We start from the raw sequence: 26,974 nt of genomic DNA on the forward strand, positions 1-26,974 counted from the left end.
AGCTTCACAAACAAGCATTAGAAATTGTGCCAAAGCAAGAACTTTTCAAAGGAAACTACTAACTGTATTTCATAGTGCCCAAACAAGACCTTTCGCTAAGGCCCATACTGAACCTAAGATTCATAAACAAATTCATTTTGACCCAACATTTCAAAATGGCTACACTTCAAGAAACAACACCACAAATCCAAAGGGGAGATTACATGGCAACAATAGACCCCAAGGATGCCTATTTACACATTCCCAGGAACAAAATCCACAAAAAATATCTCCGGTTTCTACACAAAAGAACACACTACCAGTTCAAGGTACTCCCTTTCAGAATAAAATCAGCACCACGTGTTTTCACCAAGTGCCTAGCCGCAGTAGCAGCGCACCTGCAAAAAAGGAGTACACGTCTACCCTCATCTAGACGCCTGGCTTATAAGGGCGAACACAAGACACAAATGTATCAGCCATGTTCGAAAGGCAATCAATACACTCCAAGGATTAGAATTCTCAATAAATTACAAGAAATCGTCCACAAGTCCAGAAAAAGAAACTAGCGTTTGCAATGAAATAGGTCTCACATTTGCGAGAGTTTGAGCTATTGGCGTTGTAAAAGACCATGCCATTTATTTGTGTTCTGAAAACCTGCATGTGGTACATAAACATGCACTTTGTACTTATAGTCCTTGCTTATGAGAAGCAAGACTGGCAGTAAAAGAGGCACATTTACTGCCAGCCTTGCTTCTCGTAAGCAATGACTGCAAGTACAAAGTGTAAGTGCTCGAGGCATGTGGGCTGCTGAATTCATATCTGTGCATAGATCACCACCTAGTTTTGGGTCCGGATGATTGCACATTGTTGTCCTGGAAGAGTTTTCTAACTATCACGAGATAGGTGGCTCCTCATTCGGACTACAGTGCGCATGGGTATCCTCTCCATCCTCAGATTGTTTTTTTCCGCCATTGGGTTCGGATGTACTTTCCTACACTCCAAGTTCGAAATTAACTAACTCTTCTCTAAAGGCCAAAAGGCCTTCGGTTCCATCGGTTTTGTTTAGCGCTCGGTACTGATACACTTTAGAAACATCTATTGCACTCCGGTCGTCGAATCGGGCCGTGAGGCCTTCTCAACACCACGTGGACCGACCGTCGATGGAACGAGTCCATTTAAATACTGCCCGCAGTGCAACTCAAAGTTCCCGCACACAGATAAGCATCCCTTGTGCAACAAATGCCTTTCTCCGGATCACAAGGAAGATAGTTGCCTAGCTTGTGCCCAGTTCTGGTCGAAAAAGACTATCCGGAATCGACGGGAAGCGAGGCAAGAAATGCAGAGGTCGGCGCCAGAGCCCGACAACATCTTCGACGATGAGGAAGAACTAGCTAGCGCTGAAGAATCGGATCAAGACGCAGAACAATACTCGGAGCACGACTCCGAAAATTACTTCGAAGACGACGAACAAATCGTCGATCTCGAGGAATACGATCAAGACATCGTAGCTGTTGAAGACGACTCAGATGATGACGAGGGGTGAACCGTGATTACACTGCCCCATATAGACACTACACCGATATCAGAGACTCAGGTCGCGGCATCGCCAGTGGGCCTTAGCCAAGATCAACATTTTCGTTCTGCAGCCCCGCCGTACCGACCGGCTAAGAACATATTCGAAAAGTTCTCTGAGACACGCCATACGACACCGGTTCCATTGAAACCGAAACTCGTCTACAACACCGTCTTCGGACCAAATGTCGTCGATCCAAAAGTAATTAAGCCAAAGGTCCTCGAGCCGAAGGCACAACCTTCGAAGCCAAAGACCGTCGAGTCGACATCGAAGATAAAACCTGTTGAGTTGAGCTCAAAGCCAAAAGCCGTCGAGTCCACCTCGCGGCCCAAACACGTCGATTCGAAGCCAAAGCAAAAGCACGTCGAATCAACCTCTAAACCAAAGCACGTTGAATCGAGCAAAGAAGCCTCAAATATCGACAAAGGGAAAAAAACTGTCGACGAAAGTAAAAGGCCTATATCAAGACTAACGTCGAACCGAAAGTGAAACCTACTGTGGACAAAAACAAATCGGTCGAGCCAAAGCACCTCGAACCGAAAAAAGGCATTGAGCCAAAACCACATACACCTAAAACACCTAAAGAGACTGTCGAACCGACCAAACCGCTTGGTCCGAAAAAGGTGGTGAAGCCAGCCAAAGACATCCAGCCGACAAAGTGTCGAAAAACATCAAAAACCGATCCAACCACCAAAAGCGGTCGAACCCACTAAACCTACAGACCCAAAATCTGGCAAACCAAAGGCTACGGCACCAAAGGCAAAGACTGAGGAGGACTAGCTTATTCACCCAGACCCCTCCACAGAGGACCAGTCAAAGCTGTATATTGACCCAGCAACTGGCAAAGTGACTGTCTACACAAAAAAGAAAAGGCCTCTGCCAATAGCAGACTTTCCTAGAATACAACTCAAAAAGAAACAAGACTGTGCTACCTCTCCTATCCTTTTTAAACCTATCAGTCCAGCCATGCCTACAACCCCATATGCCCCAACATCACCTGACTACAACCCAGATGAAGATCAGGATGCAGATGTGGGGGTTTGGTTATCCACAAAACCCAACTGGAGACCCCAACCTACAGCCATGGGGTGCAGGAGGAGAACCAGATAATGAAGGGACTCTGCCCATTACAGAACCAGCAGTTTACCCAACTAAGCCATCACCCACTGAAGATACAGTGGCCTTTAATTCTTTACCTGATAGAGCAGCTACCTACCATAACGTAGATGTGCACTCTGATGCTATTGAAGAAGACTTTCTCTTCGATACACTCACAACATCTGAGAGACATGTAAAAACACTCCCCATGTTAAAGGGCGTCTTAAAACATGCACATGACATTTTTAAAGACACTGCTAGGGCACGGGTCATTAACCCTAGAATTGAAATGAAATATAGGGCTGCACCTATAGATCCTACATACATAAAGGGGCAGCTACCCTTAGACTCCCTTGTGGTGTCCAACGCACGTAAGAGGGCTAACTCCCAGACTACTGGAGAGGCTGCTCCTCCAGACAAAGAGTCAAAAATCTTTGAGGCATCAGGCAAAAGAGTAGCAGCTCAAGCAGCAAACTCATGGAGAATTGCCAATACACAGGCCTTGCTGGCCAGATATGACAGGGCGCACTATGACAGCTTAGAAGAAATTCTCCAACACTTACCTGACCCTTACAAACAGCAGGCAGATGAACTGATAGAGGAGGGAAAGCTCATCACCAATGCCTCAATTAAATGTGCCCTAGACGCGGCTGATACAGCTGCCAGATCCATCAATACAAGCGTGCTGCTAAAGCGCCACGCATGGCTTCGCGTATCAGGTTTTAAGAATGAAGTCCAATTCACTATTCTTAATCAGCCCATCAACCCAGACTTTTTATTTGGCCCAGCAGTTGACTCAATTCTGGACAAAATGAAAAAGGATGCGGAAACAGCGAAGTCCATGGCAGCTCTCCAGTCCCAACAACACCGGGGCTCCTTTCGTCGCTCCAATTATAGAGGAGGAGCGAGAAGTAATACATCACAGCAATCCTCCTCCTACAAAACTAACACGCAATCCACATACAACAAAAACACCAACAGGGGTGGATACAGGGGCAATAACACCAAAGGAAGGGGTCGTGGAGGCAATGCAAATAGATCCTCCACAAAGACCAAACAGTGACTTCTTGGCACTACCCCTAGACCATATAACACAGGTCGGGGGAAGACTACAACAATTTCTGTCGGTCTGGTTAAATATCACTACAGACAAGTGGGTCAGGCAAATTATCCAACATGGCTATTGCCTCGAACTCACTTCAACACCTCCCAACATACCACCCGTGCACCGTCCAATGTCACAGGAACATATAACGTTGCTACAGCAAGAGGTAGTCAGTATGCTGCAAAAGGGGGCCATAGAACCAGTCCCACTACAACATCAAGAAACAGGAGTATACTCCCTATACTTCCTTATTCCAAAGAAAGACGGGTCTCTAAGACCAATATTGGACCTCAGGCCCCTCAACCTGTACATTTTGTCAGACCATTTTCATATGCTCACTCTCCAACAAGTCTTACCATTGCTTCGCCAGGGAGACTTCCTAGCAACTCTAGACCTCAAGGACGCATACTTTCATATACCAATACACCCTGCTCACAGAAAGTATCCAGATATGTTATTTAAAAGCAAAACGCACCTTAACTGTTCCCCCTAGGGTGCATTCCCCACGCAAGCTAGGGGCATCCATGGCTTTCCTGGGTAATAATCCTTTACACGAAATTTGTAGAGCAGCCACATGGAAAACCACACATATATTTACAAAACACTATTGTGTAGATGTACATTCAAAACAGCAAGCTGCTGTAGGACAGGCTGTTCTCAAAACTCTTTTTCAGACTGCTGCAGCTGACACAGATAGCCACCGCTAAGGGAGATACTGCTATACATTCTATGCACAGATATGAATTCAGCAGCCCACATGCCTCGAACGGAATATGCTACTTGCAAGTATGCATCTGTTCTTGGCATGTAGGGCTGTTGACATTCATATCGCCCACCCACCACCCCGGTGCCTGTCGCAGCTGTAGAATTCACTCTTTGCATGGCCATCTCTTACTGTACTATACTCCATCTCTGCCACAATGGCGACAAACAATCTGAGGATGGAGAGGATGCCCATGCGCACTGTAGTCCGAAGGAGGAGCCACCTGTCTCGTGATACTTCGAAAACTCTTCCAGGACAACAATGTGCAATCATCCGGACCCAACACAGGCGGCGATCTATGCACAGATATGAATGTCAGCAGCCCTACATGCCAAGAACGGATGCATACTGGTAAGTAGCATATTCCTTATGCACCGCTTGCAGGTTTTTAAAACATGTAAATAAAAAGCATTGTCATGTACAATGCCAATAGATCAAACTGTCGCAAATGCTACAACTATTGCATTGCAAATAGTGGTTTCTTTTCCTCTGCACATAGTAGGCAGGTCCTGGCCTACTTAGAGCAGAAGCTTCTATTCACTGTCATAAAGATCTTGAGGTCCAAGAGCCACATTTCTGATATTTGTCAGCTGTGGACCAGGTGAAGAGGAAGGTCTATATCTGAAAATAACAGAAATCACAACAGACCACTGAGACTGTCCTGGAATAAGACTGTGCCCATGGGCGTGATATGTGCATTTTAAGTGGCAGGTTAGGTTTGTGACATTTTCAATAGAATTGGCTGAAGTCCATCTTTAATAAATGAATGTCTCCTGTCAATGTTTTTATGCGGGGTACGCCAACATTGTATTTCATTAAGACGACATCTACTAACGAGACTGCAAAGTATTCCAAGGAGCTCCCACGCCTGTCAGTCAGTTGTCTTAAGTTAATGATGGGCTATAACTCTTCATTCCAAGTTTCCTTATAAAGGGAATTCGGTCTAAATGTGGAATTTATCAGACCTGATTCATGCTGGCATCACTAGTTAAAACTTACCAGTCCCATTTTTGTTGCATAAGAGAGGTGCCCAAAAGCATCCCTCCTGGACGAAAGCTAATAGAACAAACATATGGTGCTACGTTTAGGCAGTGGCATGCTTTATTTTTTATTCTTTTTATTTTATGCTTGAAGTTAAAAAAAAACTAAAAAGTTGACCAGTGGTCCAGCGTGCAATACCAGACCTATGGGCTTTGCCATTATGGTATTGTATTAAGCAAAGTGTTTTTAAAAAAAAAAAAAACATTTTACGCTATTCCCACTTGGGGTAAAGCCCTCCCAAAAGACACACATGACATTCCCACACAGTTAGTCAGTGGCTGAGATGGGATTACCGTTTAAACCCGTTAGTTACAACCAGGAGACCGCAAAGTCGCCCCTCAACTCCCCCTTAATTTCTTAGACACTTGTCAAAATCACCCCCTGCCCCCACCCAAACGCACTGAACCGACACCCCACAAAGCACTTTTTCCAGTTATACTTTCTCGTCCTTTTCTCTGATCCCTGCCCTGTGAATGATGTGCGAGCACCCGCCAGAAAATGCTAAATCGTGCAAAATGGTTGGGAGAACACAAAGCTGTTGAGTGTCTTTTCACTCAACAGCACGTGACACCGAGCTGCCTGCAGACACCGCGTTGCAGAGGTGGGGACTCTTCGCATAGCTACTAGTTTAGCCACCTAAAGGTCCCCTCAAAGATCGCAGCCACAATGGTTATGCTGGAAATGTAGGCCTACAGTTTAATGCGAAAAGAGACACTGCAAGTCCCAGAATGCAACGTGCTCATTACCCAACAGCTAGGACCAAGCGAAGGAGTCACAGGGCTCGAGGTATCTTGATAGTACACTTGTGCACAGACAGGGAAAGGTGCAGACGGGGGACGGGGGCAGGGGTGCAGGCACTTGGCACAGATACTGGAAACATTCTAGAAAAATGGTATGTTACAAGTGTCCGAAAGGCCGCGTGAGCCCAGAAACTCTTAACAGATTTGTAAATCCTGTTTCCAAGTAGGCGCTGTAAAAGGACAGAGCTCCAGCGCTGTCTGCATAATCTGTTACATATATAAGAGACCCTGTGCAGTCCCTGTTGTCACTGTCTTTAATTGATTCTATATTGCTGGACTACACTCTTGCACTTGTATTGCAAGGTTTCATGTATACAGCAGCATTTTTTATAAACTGGACGTTCTATTGCCACCAAAGGGACTGCCACAGAGAAACATCATAAGTATTTAAGGAGATACTATCGGAAAAGTCCTGCATGTTCTAGGCGCGCTGGGGAGGTAAAGTGCAGAATCGGACCGTTCTCGATGTGCCGATGTGGAACGAATTCTTTTTAGGAAAGATTGGCATTTTGTGTAGTTTGCTTCCTCAAGGTGACTTCAGTGGGTGCCACCTTGAGTGGAGAGAGATCCGGAGGTTTGTTTTTTTGAGGTGGCAGGGAAGGGTTCCTGTGAACGGAAGTGGTGCGCGCGCGCCACAGCGAGACATCTGTTTTGCATTATCGGGCACGATAATGCAAAACGGATGTCGGCCGTGCGGGTAACAGACACCATTTGGCCATGGGTGGGGCAGATGCGGGACATGCGCCTGAATTTGACCAATTACGTGAATTCTTTGTTAGAAGGACGCACGCATCGCCCAATAGCCTGCGACGAAAACAAAACCACACGCATAAGCGTGTGTTCAGCTTTCAGAAGCACCTACATGCACACTGCAATGCTAGGCGTGAAACCTAATAACATTCTAGGGACAAGACTCAACTCAAAACTCGCACAGGCTTATCCTACACAAAAGAGGATACACGCAATCAAACAAACTTCCTTCATCCAGAAGGGTCAATCTCTGACAGTGAGGCAAGTCATTAAACTCATGTGCCTGATGGCATCATGCATCCCAGTCATTCCTCATGCCTGCCTACATATGCGCCCCTTCCAGGAATGGCTTGACAACAACTGGTCATAACTCACAGGGAGTTGGGAGGATCTAGTGGTTGTCACGCACAAACTAAAAGCAGAAATACAATGGTGGGCATCCAGGAACATAACACAGGGCAGACCTTTCAAAGATCCAATTCATACTGTGACAATCACAACAGATGCATCCCTCAACGGATGGAGAGCACACTACAAACAACTGAAAATACAAAGCCAGTGGAATTACCTCGACTCTATAAAACACATCAATTACCTGGAAATGAAAACCTTATTCCTAGTGCTAAAAGCGTTCCAGAAACTCATTCGCAAGAGGACTTGATTAAAACAGACAACACTACCACAATGTTTTACCTCAACAAACCTGGAGGTACAAAATCATTTCCACTATGCAAACTAGCACAACAAATCTGGCAATGTGCAATTTCTTAAAATATCAATCTGCAAACAATACACCTACTGGGAATATACAATACAACAGCAGATCAGCTGAGCAGGCAGAAAAACTGCTCTCACGAGTGGGAATTGAAGCAGAAGACCATACAATACATCTTCAAATTCTGGGGGATCCCAAAGATAGACCTTTTTGCAACAAGAAATGGCAGTTCTTTGACTCGAGATTTCCTCACCACCTGTCAAAAGGGAATGCCCTGCCACTAGATTGGTCAGAGACATTTGCATATGCCTTTCCACCAATACCTCTAATCCATAGAGTTCTAGAAAAAGCAAGACAACTAAGAAGAAACCTAATTCCCATTGCTACACAATGGGCCAGACTAACATGGTACTCAAGTCTGCTAGAACTGTCCAAGGGACAAATACACAGACTCAGAGCGGACAAGCACCTAGTAACAATGCATCAGGGCCAAACCTTCAACCTGGAGCCAACGACACTACGCCTAGCGGCCTGGCACCTGTATACATAGTTTGGCCACCTAAACTTGCCTCAGCAAACAATGGAAATTTTAAAGGAAGCAAGGAAACAGACAACAAGGCAATGCTATGCTGCAAAATGGAAGCGGTACACCACTTGGTGCACAGCAGACAACCTAATGAACACAATCAACACACAAGAAACTGTTATCATAAATCTAACTCTCCTTCTAGACAGTCACATCAACTGCTCAAGCCTAAAAGTACATCTCGCTGCCATAGTAGCTTACACCAGAGGAAAATCATGCAATAGCTTCTTTAAAATACCTCCCATTAAGAGGTTCCTAGAGGGGTCTAAAGGAATTGCTCCACTGAGAACAGCACCAGCTTCCACGTGGAGTCTAAATACAGTCCTCACACAACTTATGACAGAACCTTTGGAGCCCATGCATAAGACAGACCTCAAGCACATCACTTTAAAGACAGCTTTTCAAATTTCCATACATCTTTAAGGAGAGCAAGTGTCCTACAAGCGTTAACTGTACAAGAATCAGACATGCAAATCTATAAAGACAAAGTTATCCTAAGAACTAATCCACAATTCTTACCAAAGGTTGTATCCAAGTATCACTTAAATCAAAGCATTTTTCTACCAGTCTTTTCAAAGACCCGCAAACAAAAGAAGAAAGAAGCCTCCATACCCTGGATGTAAGGAGGGCTCTACTGTATTATCTGCAGAAAACAGAACAAGTACGCAACAGCAAACATCTGTTTGTTGTCATCTCACACACAAACACAGGGGCACCTGTCACAAGGGCAACAATTTCACAATTGATAGTCCAAACCATCCAACTATGCTGTGCCACCGCAGGAAAAACCCTAAATGTATGACCAAGAGCTCACTCAACTAGAAAGAAAGGAGCAACTCTTGCATTCATGGCCAATGTGTCTATAGACACTATTGTGCTGCAGCAACATGGGTATCCCCACACACTTTCACCAAACATTACTGTGTGGACATGCAAATAAATAAAGAAGCACAGATGGGACAAAAGTTATTTCAACACCTGTTTGCAAAATCTTCCTTTAACTACAACCTCCATAAGAATGGAGAAACCATTACGTAATCAAATGCACAGCATGTGAATCCAAAAAAGGAGTCGCGCTGCAAAATGAAATGGTTACTTACCAGTAGGAGTAATTTTGCAGCTTGCAGAGTTTTCTGGATTCACATGCAACCCACCCAGCTTCCCCTACAAGGAATACAAACAGGTTGGGAAGCATGACTAACATTTTCACAAAAGTACTTTATAAAGGACTATCAGACTAAAACACTAGAAAAAAAAGAATCAGAAGATGGCTACCATGCAGAACAACTTCCAGGGCACCATCTGACTTCACACAGGGGACGTACCTGGCACCAAATGGTGGTCGACGACGCCCAGAAGGGGGGAAAAAAAACATTTAAAAAAACATACTGTGCGAGGCATGTGGGCTGCTGAATTCATATCTGTGCATAGATCGCCACCTAGTGTTGGGTCCGGATGATTGCACATTGTTGTCCTGGAAGAGTCTTCTTCCCCCGGACTACAGTGCGCACGTTCAAACGATGCCCCCTTTGTAACTCTAAGTACCCGCATGTCGATGTACACCCGGTGTGCAACAAGTGCTTATCACCAGAGCACTATGAGGACAACTGTCTAGCTTGTGCTCGACTCAGGTCGAAGAGGACGCTTAGACTCCAACGTGCAACGAGGCAAACTATGTCGAAGCCAGCGCCCGACCTGGTGAATATCTTCGATGAAGAGGACGATGAGGTCGTTGAGACTGAGGATCCAGAACAGCAGTCGGATCCCGGTTCGGAGCATGACTCCAACTATTATGAAGACGACGGAGAGAACGTCGAAGAAGAAAACGTCATCGAGGTAAGGGATGACGTATCCCCCATCGGATCCGTGGATGACGACTCAAGCGATGAGGAAACAAGAGGGATCGCTGTACTGTTCCTAATGGGGAGTGTAGGAAGTATGTTATCTGGCATGACCGCGGATGTTAGAGTAACATCCTGGGGCATCCATTTTGTTGGTCCTGATGAATCGCGGGTGAATAGACCCATAGCGTGAAACATGTCGACCCCCATCACCTTTAGCCTCAACTAGGGTCACTTGACCTAACCTGCTGACTACCTAGTGAGCCTAACCCCCTTTTTAACTGTAACCAGGGGACCCCCAGAATAAATAGAATTCAGGTACCCCTTGCTACATTTTAATACCCCACACACCACCACTTCTAGTCCAGTCCACACACCCCCACCTCACCAAAAGGCAGTTGGAAAAAGATCTCCGCTAAAGAGCCCCTCTTTGAGGTGAGCCCGTCGGGGATTGCACCGCCTCCCCGACGAGGAGCAACTGCCGATGATGAAGCATGACATCCTTCGGGGTGTGTGAGGCCATTCCATCCAACAAAATGGATGCCCCAGGATGTTACTCTAACATCCGCGGTCATGCCAGATAACATACTTCCTACACTCCCCATTAGGAACAGTACAGCGATCCCTCTTGTTTCCTCAGTGCTTAACACGGACACAGCTGCTACTGGACCTTCCTCCCATACCCCCCCTGGGAGGTAAACAGTGTCCGTTGATCTATTGATCACCTCTCTAACTCCCTCCTTTTTGATAGAGACTCAAGCGATGAACCAGGCCCAACAGTGGATACGGGGCCCGAAACAGACACTCAAAGACTTCCAAGGGCTCAGGTCGAGGCATCGCCAGAAGGCCTTAGCCAAGATCATGAAGAAGATTCTATAGCCCTGCGTCAAGGCCCGGCTAAGAATATATCACATGTGCCATCGGTCCAACTACTTAAAACGAAACCGAAAGCCATAAAGTCGAAAACGAAAACGAAACTGCTGAAAACAGTCTTCGGATCGAAGAGCTCGAACCCATCGGAGTAGACGAAGAAAAAAGGTGTCGACGACCCTGCGGGGTCAAAAGTAAAGGGTGTTGAACCGAAGATCGGTGCGCTGAAGTCCACCATTAAAACAAAGCACGTCGAACCGACTAAGTCGACGTCGACCGACAGCGACACAAACAAAGGACTCGAGTCTCGGAAGCTTCTCGATTCAAGGCATCAAGTCGACAGGCCCCAGCTCGTCAAAGGCCTCGTGTCGAAATCCAAAAGCGCCTCAAAGGACCACGCCGAGTCGAGGCAGAAGAGCGCGCCTCCGACGCCACAAGCACCGAAGTCGACGCAGGGCCAAAAACATATTGGCAAAAAGGCAAAATCGATCGGGCCTCAATCGACGCCGGCCCCGAAGAAGGTTAGTCTGTCTAAAGACACTATGCCACCAATAAAATTCGGACTGCCCCCGACTGCACGCCCTAAGGCGCTCGATCCAAAACCTGGGGTCGAAACACCCAAAAGTGTGTCATTGGGAAAAAGGAGTCATCCTCTAGAAGAGGACGTTAAGTACCAAGAGCCCTCGTATGATGACCAGTCGAAGCTACATATCGACTCCGAATCTGGTAGACTTACTATTTATCAAAGGAAGATCAGGTCAGAAAATCCTCTGGAATCATACAAAATTCCACTCAAGAAGAAAAGGGATTCTTCGACATCGCCTGTCCTTTTTGAGACTGTGAGGTACCATGGCCAGGACACTTCTGCATACTCACCCACACCCACTACTGAGGATATGGGGTATGACGATGATGAACAATATAATTACCCTGCGGACAATAATAATAATAATAATAATACAGATGCTTATAAAGCGCGAACAGCTACCTCAGGTGAGGTGTCCCGGCGCTAGCGAGTCCTACAGCCAAGAGCGAGTAGTCAGGGGGAAGATCAAGATTATTGCATAAAGAGCCAAGTTTTTAGGAGCTTCCTAAAGCTATCTTCTGTAGTGGCAGATTGGATGGCAGGGGGCAAGGTATTCCATAGTTTAGCCGTGCCAACAGAAAAGGACCTGCCTCCAAGTCTAGCTTTCCTCACACGCGGAGTAATTAGCTTGAGCAGGGAGTTTGAGCGGAGCTCTCATTCTTGGAGGTAACGGGGGAGTCGAAGTTTTAGGTAGTTGGGACATGAGCCTTTTAGTGCTCTAAAAGCCAAGGTAAGCACCTTGAACTTAATTCTGCTGGCCACTGGCAACCAGTGCAGCTCGTGCAGATACGGAGAGATATGCTGCCTGAAAGGGACCCGTTTTCTCAATCTCGCAGCTGCATTCTGCACGATCTGTAGGCGTTGCACCGCATATTGGGGCAGACCAAGAAAAAGGCCATTGGAATAGTCAAGTCGAGATGTGATTGTTGCGTGAACAACCGTTTTTCGACACTCGACTGGTAGCAGGGGCAGGAATTTTCGCAAATTTCTGAATTTGTGCAGGCAGCCAGCGGTAAGCTGTTGTATATGCGGCAAGAAGACACTGATCTGGATGACCAGACTCAAGCCTGGACAGACCCTGCTGACCAGGGGGAGTCACAGACTATTCCTGATACTCCTTCTTATCCTGTTAAAACTTCACCAACAGAAGATACAGCTGCGATCAACGATTTGATTGTAAGGGCAGCACAAAATCATGATGTGGACATGCATGCTGACCCAGTTGAAGAGGACTTCCTGTTTGACACTTTCTCCACTTCAGAGAAATCTGTTAAAACTTTGCCAATGCTAAAAGGTGTCCTTAAACACGCAGGGGACATTTTCAAAGAAACCTCTAGAGCAAGGGTTATTATCCCAGATTTGAAAGAAAATACATACCGGCGCCTGTGGACCCTACATATATTAAGGGACAGCTGCCGTTAGACTCTTTGGTGGTCTCAAATGCTCGTAAGCGCGCCAACTCACAAACTACGGGTGATGCTCCTCCTCCAGACAAGGATTCTAAAGTATTAGAAGCTTCTGGGAAAAGGGTGGCTGCTCAAGCAGCTAATATCTGGAGAATTTCTAATACACAGGCCCCATTAGCCAGATACGATGGGACGCATTATGACACTCTAGAGCAACTGCTGCAACATTTGCCTGAGGCCTACAAGGAGGGAGCAGAAATGCTAATCCAGGAGGGGAAACTCCTATCCAACGTATCCATTAAATGTGCGCTAGATGCAGCAGACACAGCAGCCAGGGCCATTAACACAAGTGTCATGCTCAGGAGACATGCTTGGTTGCGCATCTCTGGGTTCAAACCTGAAATTCAAACCACATTATTGAATCAGCCTGTGAACCCTGATTTATTAAATTTGGTCCTGATGTGGACACAATCTTAGAAAAGATTAAAAAAGACACAGAAACAGCCAAGTCTATGGGTGCCTTGCAGTCCCAACAGTTCAGAGGAGATTCCTTTTGTCGCTCCAGTAACAGAGGAGCTACACGAGGCCAGGCATCACAACAGATTCCATACAATAAAGGGAGCACGCAGACCACCTATAATAAGAACAATAGAGGTGGATACCGTGGCAACAGCAGCAAGGGCAGAGGACGAGGGAATAACAACACCAGATCCTCCGCCAATACTAAACAGTGACGCCTTGTCACTGCCCCCGGACCATGTAACACCGGTCAGGGGCGATTACAACAGTTCCTGCCAGTCTGGGAGAGCATTACCACAGACAGGTGGGTGAGACAACTTGTTCAGTACGGCTATTGTCTAGAGCTAACTTCCACTCCACCCAACATACCCCCAAGACACCGTCCTATGTCTGCAGAGCACATACTTATTGCAGCAAGAAGTTATCAGCATGCTGCAAAAAGGGGCCATAGAACTCGTCCCCATACAGGAACAGGGTACAGGGGTATACTCGCTGTACTTCTTAATACCCAAAAAGGACGGGTCTCTCAAGCCAATACTGGATCTCAGGCCCCTAAACCAATACATCTTATCCGAACATTTTCACATGCTCACTTTACAACAGATTCTGCCATTGCTCACTCAGGGAGACTTCCTCGCAACACTAGACCTAAAAGACGCATACTTCCACATACCAATACATCCTGCACACAGGAAGTATCTCAGGTTTACCATACAAAATCAGCACTACCAGTTCAAGGTACTACCTTTCGGGGTGACAATACCCCCCAGGGTGTTTACCAAGTGCCTAGCGACGGTAGCGGCGCACCTGAGGAGAACCATGTCCACGTCTACCCCTATCTGGACAACTGGCTCATCCAAGCAAAGTCAGTCCAGCAATGTGCCAGCCACATGTCTCGCACTATTCACCTCCTGCACAGCCTCGGATTCTCATTAAACTATGCAAAGTCTCATCTCCAACCCGCTCACGTACAACAGTACCTAGAAGCGACGATAGACACTCTGGTAGCAAAGGCACAGCCAAACTCAGCAAGAATCAACAGTATTCAATTACTTATTCAAAAATTCAGACCCCAACACTCGCTCCCAGCACGGGTGTTTATGCAGTTGATAGGCATGATGGCCTCCTGCATCTTCATAGTCCCTCACGCGAGACTACACAAGCGTCTGCTTCAGGAGTGCTTAACACCGCAGTGGAACCATGCTCAAGGACAATTAAAAGACCTAGTGTTGGTGACCGGTCGCGCATACAACTCTCTGCATTGGTGGAACCCACAAAACCTTTGCAGGGGACGACCGTTCCAAGAGCCTGTACCACAAATAGTGCTGACGACGGACGCATCTCTCCTGGGCTGGGGAGCGCATGTCCTCCATTACACAGTACAGGGACTATGGACGACACAGCAAAAGAAGATGCACATCAACCTGTTGGAACTGATGGCAATCTTCATGGCAATGAAGGCGTTCAAGGTACATTTGTGCAACAAAGTCGTGTTGATCCGGACGGACAACATGACTGCCATGTACTACATACAGAAGCAGGGAGGGACACACTCTCCACAGTTGTCACATCTAGCGCAAAGCATGTGGAAGTGGGCCATTCAGAGGAACATATTCCTCATGGCGGAACACCTCCCAGGCAGGGACAACCAGATGGCGGATCTGCTCAGCAGACACAGCCACCAGATGCACGAGTGGGAGATACATCCCTCAGTGCTACAACCGTACTTCCAGCAGTGGGGTCACCCAGAGATAGACCTGTTCGCCACAAGGGAAAACGCAAAATGCCAAAGCTTCGCCTCCAGGTTTCCACATCCGCAGTCTCAGGGCAATGCGATATGGATGAACTGGTCAGGCAGGTTTGCGTACGCTTTTCCCCCAGCCCTGCTCATACCACTAGTGGCACGCAAACTGTGACAACACTCCATGACACTCATCTTAGTTGCTCCAACGTGGGTGAGGCAACCATGGTACACCACGTTCCTAGAACTTTCCGTGGTGCCTCATCAAAGGCTGCGATTAACACCCAGTCTTTTAACGCAGAGCCATGGAGACATTCAGCACCCAGATCCGCAACAGTTGAACCTTGCGATCTGGCTCCTGAAGTCAGAGTTTGGTTACCTGAACTTGCCTCCTGACTGTATGAATATCATCAAAGAGGCCAGAAGACCTACAACCAGAGCATGCTATGCGGCGAAGTGGAAACGATCTGTCATCTATTGTACCAATAATTACATCCGCTAGATGCATCTACTCAAAAAATCATGTTACCTGTTACATTTACATAGATGCAATCTAGCCTACAGTTCCATACGTATACATTTAGCTGCGGTAGCAGCTTATCTTAAGAACAGGCAACACCTTTCACTATTCAGAGTACCTGCTATTGAAGCTTTTATGGAGGTACTCAAACGAGTGATTCCTCCAAGACACCCACCTTCACCTGTCTGGAACCTCAACGTGGTTCTAACCAGACTGATGGGACCACCTTTTGAACCTCTACACTTGTGTGAGATTCAATTCCTAACGTGGAAAGTGGCTTTCTTAGTGGCGATTACATCACTTAGGAGAGTTAGTGAGCTACAAGCCCTAACTATTCAGGAGCCATTCATACAAATTCATGCAAATAGGGTAGTGCTACATACAAACCCTAAATTTATGCCAAAGGTGGTATCCCAGTTTCACATCAATCAGACTATCGAACTGCCAGTGTTCTTCCCAAATCCAGATTCAGTGGCAGAAAGAGCTCTACATACCCTGGATGTTAAAAGAGCTCTCCTGTACTATATAGACAGAACAAAACCTTTCAGGAAAACTAAGCAACTGTTTGTTGCCTTTTCACCACAGCACAAAGGCAACCCCATTTCAAAATCAGGTATAGCCAGATGGATTGTTAAGTGCATACAAATTTGTTATCACAAAGCTAAACTCACATTAACAGTTCCCCCAAGAGTGCATTCCACACGCAAGTTAGGGGCATCCATGACTTTCCTGGGAAACATTCCTCTAGAAGACCTATGTAGAGCAGCCACATGGACTACCATACATACATTTACCAAACACTACTGCGTAGATGTACACTCCAAACAGCAAGCAGCTGTAGGACAGGCTGTACTCAAGACTCTTTTTCAAGCTGCTGCAGCTGGCACGGGCAACCACCGCCAGGGGGGAGACTGCTATACATTCTATGCACAGATATGAATTCAGCAGCCCACATGCCTCGAACGGAATATGCTACTTACCAGTATGCATCTGTTCTTGGCATGTAGGGCTGCTGACATTCATATCGCCCTCCCTCCTCCCCGGTGCCTGTCGCAGCTGTAGCACTCAGAATTATTCTATAGCATGGACATCACTTACTGTATCATACTCCATCCCTGCCACAATGGCGAAAAACAATCTGAGGATGGAGAGGATGCCCATGCGCACTGTAGTCCGGGGGAGGAGCCACCTATCTCGTGATACTTCGAAGACTCTTCCAGGACAACAATGTGCAATCATCCGGACCCAACACTAGGCGGCGATCTATGCACAGATATGAATGTCAGCAGCCCTACATGCCAAGAACAGATGCATACTGGTAAGTAGCATATTCCATTCTGGACCCAACCACTAGATGGTGGAATAATGCACAACATGTGAATCCAGAAAACTCTTTAAGCTGGAAAACTACTCCTACTGGTAAGTAACCATTTCTTTACCCTCCAAAGATTTGACATTTTGGTGTCTACTTAAAGGTAATAATATAACCTCTTTTTATAAATTGGTGCATGGTTTCTATTGAATTCTGTTTCTTGCCTATTTACTCTTTTTAGTACTCCTAAATGTTTTTTTACGTCTCCTTTGACTAAGCCCACATCTACACAGGACTTAGCTAAGAGGTTTTTTTAAAGAGCCTAACTGGACCTGATGGAGATTGTGGCATTATTACATGGTGAGGTCTCACAACCACACCACTTAATAATTCACTTTCTTACAACTATCAATGGCACTTTGTGCTTCTTGGCGCTATTTTTTTTACTTAAAACTTTCACCAAAGTGAATATTTTGGTGCCATTTTGCTTACATTTTATGCTTATTTTTCTAATTCAGTTCGGGATTTTTAATGGTTTGCATTTTGACTATATTACTGTTTTTGTATTTCATAAATACTTTACTTATTGCCCTCAGTTAAGCCTGTGTGCTTTGTGCCATAGCTACCAGAGACTGAGCTAAGGATAATTTAGTGACTTTTGAGGGTTCACCCTGACATGGGTATTGATAATTCCTTAAGGTGGGTAGTCGCCCACCCCAAATAAAAATCCAGTTTTGCAGCGTGAATCTTTCTGGATTCACTATGCTGTGCATTATTCTGTGGTCTGGTAGCTGGGTCTGGAATCGTAGTCTTTTTTTTTTTTTTTTTCGTAGCCCAGGTGGGCGTCGACGTCCCACCTTTTGGTGTCCTTCCGGTGACGTCGGCATGCTTTCTGCGGAAGCTTCCACCCTTGGGCGTCATCTTCAGATTCTTTTTTCCGTTGGGTCTGGATCGTTCTCGAGAGGGCTCCAGAGATTTGGAGAAAAGAGAAGCCAAAAGCCAAGTTTTGGAAAGAGAAGAGAAGACTAAGTGAGACTACATCAGCGAAGGGGACGACGGAGGAAGAGGATCTTCGAGGAACTTCGATGTCCAGAAGAGAATGCGTAATCAGGGGGCCCCCTGAACGCAAGAGATGGACAACACACCATTCAAATTCTGCCGGAACTGCCACCACAAGTACGCGCAGAAAGACCAACACCCAGTCTGCAACCTCTGCCTGCCGGTCGACCACGAAAGCAGGGACTGCAACGCCTGCTCCACCTTTACGCCGAAGACCCTTCATGTGAGAGAGAGGCAAAGGAGAGCTAACTTCGCCATGCAGAGCAAGGGCCAACCACCGTCCCTTCGAGACCTGGGACTATCGACCGACGAGGAGGATTACGTCGCCGAAGAAGACGACGGCTACACGGTCGTAGAGACAGATAATACGAAGACTCCAGAAAAGGTAGGAGACTCGACGCCCCAAAAAGGCTTAAAAGACTCAACAGTCTGCCCAAGACTCTCGAAAAAACAAGGTCAAGACCCTGAAAGTGCGGACGCTGGAGTTTTCGGCGTCCGCGGCAACAGCCAGGGCCAGGGGATCCTCACAGAAGGACTCCCAGGCGCCGAAGGGCGTCGACCAGCCAAGGTCGGCGAAAAACATCCACGAAAAGGAACACTCTACGCCGAAGACCTCTTTGACGTCGACGAAGGACGCAAGACCAGTCTTGACGCCGAAAACAGTCTCGATGTCATCAAGCCAGACAAAGAGACCGGCACAACCAATTGGCGACGAACATGCGGCCGAAATGGAAAGAAAGAAGAGAAGACTCAAGGCAGAGATGGAGAACATCTTGCAGAGAAAGAAAGACTTCGACGAAAGGATGAAAGAGTATACAATTCCGTCGAAGCCAAAGCCACTGGTGGTCGAGCTCGTCGAGGAAAAAGATGAGTTTGAGGTCGAGGCACCGCCGGAAAGCCAGGAAGATCTGGAATATCGGGTAGATGACACTCCCTAATACGAGGAGGAAGATGACGACCAGAGGACCTTCCAGGGCTCGACATACTGGGACACACAGGACCTAGAGTGGCAGGACCTCGAAGCTGAGTGTCCAGAAGAGGGAGTGGACACATATCTGGTGAGGCCCTCGCCGCCTGACGACATTGGACTTTACAATGAAGTCATCAAGAACGCAGCATCAGCGTTCACAGTAAAACTCGAAGAGGAACAGCCTAAGGCGGATTTCCTCGTGGAAACACTGCCCAATACAAACTAGGAGCCAGTACCTGCCAATGCTCGAAAGCATCAAAGGACAAGGCAGAGAGGCCTTCAAAGAACCTGCGACTTGTAAACCCGTCACACCCAGGACGGAGAAGTAGTACAAGCACTCCCCCAAGGACCCACCCTACATCCAGGGAACGGTCACTGCAGACTCCATCATTGCGGCAACTGCAAGGAAAAGGGCCAATGTCCCGACAACGTCTGGACCACCTCCGGACAAGGAGAGCAGAAGGATGGACCTGACAGGGAGAAAGATAGAGAGGAATGCCGCAACACACTGGCGCATAGCCAATTCCAACGCCCTGCTGAACAGGCACCAATACCAGTTCCTGGACGAACTGGGCCAGTTAATCAAACACCTCCCACAAGAATACCAGCAAAGAGCTACGCACCTGGTAGAGGAGGGTAAGAACGTGGCAAATTCATGCCTAAAAACAGCACTGGACGGTGCAGACACAGCCAGCAGACTTATGATGCTGGGCATCACGGAAAGGAGACAAGCCTGGCTCAGAATATCTGGTTTTAAACCAGAGGTGCAACACAACATCCTGAACACCCCGTTCAATGGTGAGACACTGTTCGGAGCACCAGTGGACGAAAAGCTCACCCAGTTGAAGAAGGACAACAACACCGCAAGATCCATGGAGGCCTTGCAGTTCAGGGGAAATAAGAGAGGAACCCCGTCACGAAAACCAAACTGGAGAGGGGGAACCAGCCGGGGACTTCGCACCAGACTTACCACCAGACCCACCAGGCCGACACCCAGACGCAACAAAGCCAGCAAAAACAACACTGGCAATACCAACAGAGGGGCCAGTCCTTTCGCGGGAAGGGGAATGGACGTGGAAACAACAGAAGAGGGGGACAACAACCCACCTCCAAATGACTCTGCCACACTACCAGTGCACACCCTTTCAAAAACTCCACGGGTGGAGCACAGATACAACAAAGAGGAGTGGCTCGGACTAAACATCCAAGAGCACGTAACACCGGTGGGAGGAAGACTGAACCATTTCTTTCAGGAGTGGAAGAAAATAACTACAGACAGATGGATTCTCAACACCATACAGTACGGATACTGCATAGAGTTGGAAAGAACACCACCAAACAAAAAAACCAAAAAGAAGAGCAGTAGCAAAGAAGGAACTAGAGCTACTTCAAAGGGAAGCACAAGAACTCCTGCAGAAGGAGGCTATCGAGCTTGTACCGCCCATAGAGAGGAACAAGGGGGTGTACTCTACGTACTTCCTGGTACCAAAGGTAGACGAAACAATGAGACCCATCCTTCACCTAAGGTTCCTCAACAAATACATAAAAACCCCAAAATTCAAAATGGCGTCCCTGCAAGAGTTCCTTCCACAGATACAAGGCGGGGACTTCATGGTCACCATAGACCTCAAGGATGCCTACCTGCACATCCCAATGAACAGGCGGCACAAACATCTGCTAAGATTTGTCATCAACACAGATCACTATCAATTCACTGCACTGGCATTCGGACTGAAATCAGCACCACGGGTATTCACAAAGTGCCTTGCATCAGTCGCAGCACACTTAAGGAGGGAAGGGATCCCCGTATACCCTTACCTGGACGACTGTCTAATAAAGGCAAGGTCATACAAGACATGCAAACGGCACGCACAGCGAGTGACAGACACGCTGATGGCCCTGGGTTTCTCCATCCACTGGGGAAAATCCTCAATGAACCTACAAAAAGTAAAAAAAAATTCCTGGGTGCACAGATCATCACCGTACAGGAGAAAGTGTTCCCCAGCGAGAAGAGAACGCAGGCACTGTTGAAGGAGGCAGACCTCTACCAGAAGGGGCGTGCTCTGACAGTGAGGACGGCGAGCAGGATGATGGGCATGATGGCCTCATGCATACACATAGTGCTAAATGTACGACTCCACATGAGACCACTCCAGGAGTGGCTACAGGACCAATGGTCACAAGCTACAGGTTGTTGGGAGGATCTGGTGGTTGTAACGCACGCTGTGCACGAGGAGATATTATGGTGGAACAAAGGAAACATAACAAAAGGGAAGCCTCTAACACCACCAACACCAACTGTGACCATCACCACAGACACATCCCAGAAGGGATGGGAAGCACACATGAAAAAACTCCGGATGAGGGGTCTGTGGACACCAATGGATGCGGTCAAACACATCAATTACCTGGAACTAAAGACCGTTTTCCTCGCACTAAAGGCATTCCAGACGAAGCTATACAACCAAACAGTGTTGATCCAGACAGACAACACAACAGCGATGTTCTACATAAACAAGCAGGGAGGGACACAATCAGCCCCGCTGTCAGAACTAGCGCAGGAAATATGGAGATGGGCCATCCCACTAAAAATAGACCTACTGGCGATTCACCTGGCAGGGAAGGACAACGTGAAAGCGGACTGGCTAAGCAGACCAACATCGGCTTCACACGAATGGGAGCTCAATGCCCAAGAGACAAGGAGACTGTTCGACAGGTGGGGAACACCATTGATAGACCTATTTGCAACACGCCAGAATGCAAAATGCCAGCACTTCGCATCCAGGCAACCAGGGGAAGGGTCACTGGGGAATGCCCTATGGATAAGCTGGTCAAAGACATTTGCTTACGCTTTTTCGCCGATTCTCCTGATACACAAGGTACTCAGCAAGTGCAGGACGAGCAACATGACCCTGACACTGGTGGCACCACAGTGGGCCAGACAGACCTGGTACTCGCAGATTATGGAGATGACACAGAGTGCACCACACAGATTTGGGGGAAGGAAAGACCTACTCTCCATGCAAAACGGAGAGGTGTTGCATCCAGAGCTGGAAAGTGTCAGCCTGGCTCCTGAGGACATAAGAGTTCGCACACCTTAAATTACCGGAGAGCACCCTGAAGGTACTTTGAGAGGCAAGAAGACCTAGCACGCGGAAGTGCTATGTGGCCAAATGGAAGAGGTTCACACTATGGTGCAGAAAGGAAAAACTGCACAACAAGATGACAGGAGACTCAACGGTGCTAAAATACCTCGCGCACCTGCTCGAGGCTAACCTGAGCTCATCCTCGCTTAGGGTACACCTGGCAGCCATAGTCGCTTACATTAGAGGAGAGACAGGGAAATGCTTTTTTACTTCACAGATTGTGAAAAGATTCTTGGGAGGTGCAAAGAGGATCGCACTGCCAAAGAGGTTACCAGCACCCGCGTGGAACCTCAACCTAGTACTGACAGAACTCATGAAAGCGCCCTTTGAACCGATCCATAAGGCCTCCCTACAAATGCTAACCTTAAAAACAGCTTTCTTAGTGGCAATCACCTTGCTACGCAGGGTGAGCGAGCTACAGGCGTTAACGCTACAAGAACCCTACATACAAATTCACAACGATAAGGTGGTGATGAGAACGGACCCACACTTTATGCCAAAGGTGGTGTCTAAGTTCCACATCAACCAGACTATTCAAATACCTAGTTTCTTCCAGAAACCAACGACAAACGCAGAAAGGGCACTGCACACTCTGGACGCCAGACGTGCAGTCATGCACTACATAGAGAGAACAAAGAATCACAGAAAAACAAAACAATTTTTTGTGTCATTCGCAGACAGTTTCATGGGAAAAGCAGTTACCAAGGGGACAATTGCACGATGGATTGCGCAAGCAATACAATTCTGCCACAAGCAAGCTGGGCAAGAGCTAGCGGAGGGCCCGCGGGCCCATTCAAGCAGGAAAAAGGGAGCAACAATAGCCTTCATGGCTAACATTCCCATTCAGGACATACACTTGGCGGCAACATGGGCTTCAGTGCACACGTTCACAAAACACTGTGTGGACATACAAATGAACAAAGAAGCACAAGTGGGACAGAAAGTGCTTCAACACATATTCAAAACCCAAAGCTCATCTTCCTCCCACCCGCCACAATGATAACAAACCGCTATAAAGTCTATGCACAGCATAGTGAATCCAGAAAGATTCACGCTGCAAAACGAATAGTTTCTTACCTGTCGGTGTAGTTTTGCAGCTTGACGATCTTTCTGGATTCACTAGCGAACCCACCCACCTCCGCCAGAAAGATGAGACTGGAGAAAGAGGTGGTAAAAACAGGGAAAAGACTTTAACAGACCCTTGAAAGAAAAAGCGGTGAAACAAAATATTGAAACATAGCCATACTATTCGGAAACAGAACACAAACGGGAAAAAAAGAATCCGAAGATGGTGCCCAAGGGTGGGAGCTTCCGCAGGAAGCATGCCGACGTCACCGGAAGGGCACCAAAAGGTGGGACGTCGACGCCCACCTGGGCTACGAAAAAAAAACCAAAGAAAAGACTACGATTCTGGACCCAGCCACCAGACCGCGGAATAATGCAGAGCATAGTGAATCCGGAAAGATCTTCAAGCTGCAAAACTACACCGACGGGTAAGAAACTATTCGTTTCTTACTGTACTTCTCTAAAGATAGAACTTTTTTTATTTCTCCAGATGTATTTCTCTATTTTAGATTATTGATCTTCCCAGTCTGTCACTACTAAAAAAGTATTACTGTAGGGGAAAGTAGGTCCTACCAGACTCCCCTTCCCCTCCAACCCATGTCATCTTATAGCTCTGATTGCAAATGTAGAATCCTCAAGAGACAATTGAGTCTGCCATTGCCATGTACTCCTCTTTTCTGAACATACAGAGATGTGTTTATTTCTTGTTCACTCAGGATTCTCAGTCAAGCATCGTGAATCCTTACACTCGCTCTGGTCCCCAGATTATAGGAGCTGAAGATGAGGACTTTGATGCTGAGCAGGAGCAGGTGGGTTCTGTTTCTTTGGGACGCTATTGTAGTGTCACACAAAAGTGTGTGTCCAACACATGGAATAATGTAGTCATTGCTATGTCTTCGGAGTGTGTGTGCCACACAATAATGTTTCTGCAGAAATTGTGGAACAATGCTGCTATTGTCTGTAAAGGTGAATGTGTTCTCTGTGATACAGTATTTCCCAGTCGCTTTGGGCAATATTTGTCCAGTTAGGAGCCCTCCACTTGACATAGCCCCAATGATGGCATCTCCTATTGCTGCAGCCATTGCTCACAGAGTAGCCCTTAAATGCATTTATATCAGTATCTCTGAAGGTAAGTGTAAGGAAATGCCTCTATTTGTGTGGCCACCAAAAAGGTTTTTGACTGATGCTGTTGGCTTTTGGACTTGCAGAATGCACTAAAGCCTGCTAACCAGACCACAGTGCTAGTGCCCGGACTCTAAAGTGTATGTTGAATTGGCTGTACCCAATTGGAAATGGTTAACTTACCTTAGTATATGGTACTTTGGTACGCAGGGCATTTACGTAAGAGGGGTACCCCAGGCTGGAGTTCCCCCCCCCAAGTAAAACGAGTCACTGAGTCTGCCTCTACAGTCTGGCAGAGCAGTCCTGCACTGCTAGCCAAGTTTGCCAGTAAAAGCAATGGCAAAGCCACTACTTCCCCTGTATATTTGTGTAAATCACTCCCTTGCTACGCTCACCAAGTCCTACAGTGGGGTGCAACATATGATATGGGCAGGACATGTAGTTTACATGTCCGGACAGTAAACATGTGAAAAAAACTATTTTCTATTGTGAAAGACTTGATTGCCCATTTGGCAAGTACAGGATTACCTGCTGACCCCTCAGCTATGCTAACTCCTGAATGGTGCAACCAAAGTGGGCTCTCCAAGATTAAACAACTCTTTACATTAAGCTGACCTGTATGTCAAGTCGAAATTAATGTAACTTGTTTGCAATGCTGGCATTTTGTTGCCTTCAAAACTCCTGTTCCTTCCCGGGCACACATGGAGTCTTTTCCATGAGATGGCTTTCTGCCCTCTTGGAGAGACATGCCAACGACTTTCAGGAAGGTGAATAATAAGGGATTGTAGGCCAGGGAGGTGTTAACTCCCTCCTGCAGGGAGCCACCTAGGTTACAGCACCAAGACGCAGGCTTCAAAGGGGAAGCTGCCTTTGAAGGGCTGATGTGTCACACTAGGAAGGAGGGCTGCCCCGTTGTTTTGGCAGATAGACTAGCAAAGGGAACAGGCAGGGGAAACCAGTTGCCAAACTGGTTTCCCTAGGGGCGTGTAGCCCTGAGGTAGCCATACACCAGGGGTGGACTAGGGAGGTCTGAGTATTGATAGAGGAGTCTCGCCATCTTGGGAGTGGGCATAATGGTGCATCCTGGGATAGCCAGATGCCACACACCACTGAAAGTGGTCACCAGGTGGGAGTGAACCTGGTAGCCCATTGGCTACCAACCGCATCCTGTCCTGAGGGCACTTTCCGAGTATAAGAGGGGCACCCCTGGTACACAGACCTCAGATCTCATATGCCTTGAAAGAAGAACTGAAGGACAACTTTGCTGTACCGAGGGACCAGCAAGAGAAGCTGCACCATCGAAGACTGCATATAGTGGCTAGGGAAGAAAGAGACTGTGCATGCTGTGTCAGCAGAAGCTTCCTTAAGAGCCCAATCAAGCCAAGAGACTCCAAAGGCCAGTGCAACTGGCCTCATGTTAACAGCATAGGGGTACAACAGCTGAAGAAACCTGCAGGGGCAAGTTGGTAGCCCAAAGTATTCAAGTCGCTAGCACTGCCACCATGCAGCATCAGGATCAGATGCACAGAGTTGCACCCAAGTTCACTGAGCTTCTCTGAGAGCTGCTGGGACCCTTAAACGGCAAGGTTTGAGGCATGTGGGCTGCTGAATTCATATCTGTGCATAGATCGCCGCTTAGTGTTGGGTCCGGATGATTGCACATTGTTGTCCTGGAAGAGTCTTCGAAGTATCACGAGATAGGTGGCTCCTCCCTTGGACTACACTGCGCATGGGCATCCTCTCCATGCTCAGATTGTTTTTTTCCGCCATTGGGTTCGGATGTACTTTCCAGCACTCCAAGTTTGGAATCAAGATAAACTTTTCTAAAGGCCAAAAGTCCTTCGGTTTCGTCGGTATTGTTCGCGATCTGTACCGATAACCTTCTTTAACATTAGTTTGCACTCAGGTCGTCGAATCGGGCCGTTAGGCCTTCTCAACGCCACGTCGACCGACGGTCGATGGAACGAAGCCCATTCAAATACTGCCCGCAGTGCAACTCGAAGTTCCCGCACACCGATAAACATCCAGTGTGCAACAAATGCTTGTCTCCAGATCATAATGAAGACTATTGCCTTGCTTGTGCCCAGTTCCGGTCCAAAAAGACGATCCGGAATCGACGGGCGGCAAGGCAAGAAATTCAGAAGTCTGCACCAGAGCCCGAGAAGATCTTCGACGACGAAGAACTGGTTGACGCCGAAGACTCGGATCAAGAGGGAGATCAATTCTCCGAGCACGACTCTGAATATTATATCAACGACGAAGAACAGATCGTCGATGTCGAAGAATACGAACAAGATATCGTAGCTGTCGAAGACGACTCCGATGACGACGAGGGGCGAACCGTGAGTACACCGCCCCATACAGACACTACACCGATATCAGAGACTCAGGTCGAGGCATCGCCAAC

General features: G+C 47.3%; 1 protein-coding gene across 4 annotated transcripts in view; it reads left to right on the forward strand.

The window, feature by feature from the left end:
• The window catches only part of ARHGEF12 (Rho guanine nucleotide exchange factor 12), an 888,740-nt gene that overhangs the window by 214,611 nt on the left and 647,155 nt on the right, over nt 1-26,974 (forward strand). For all 4 annotated transcript variants that reach the window (XM_086956791.1, XM_086956792.1, XM_086956788.1 and 1 more), the window contains one exon: nt 24,162-24,254. In XM_086956791.1, coding sequence (XP_086812917.1) covers nt 24,162-24,254 — 93 coding nt within the window. The remainder of the gene's footprint in view (nt 1-24,161; nt 24,255-26,974) is intronic.

The sequence above is a fragment of the Lissotriton vulgaris genome, chromosome 2_1 (genome assembly GCF_964263255.1).
Source record: "Lissotriton vulgaris chromosome 2_1, aLisVul1.2, whole genome shotgun sequence".
In the NCBI taxonomy this organism is placed as follows: domain Eukaryota; kingdom Metazoa; phylum Chordata; class Amphibia; order Caudata; family Salamandridae; genus Lissotriton; species Lissotriton vulgaris.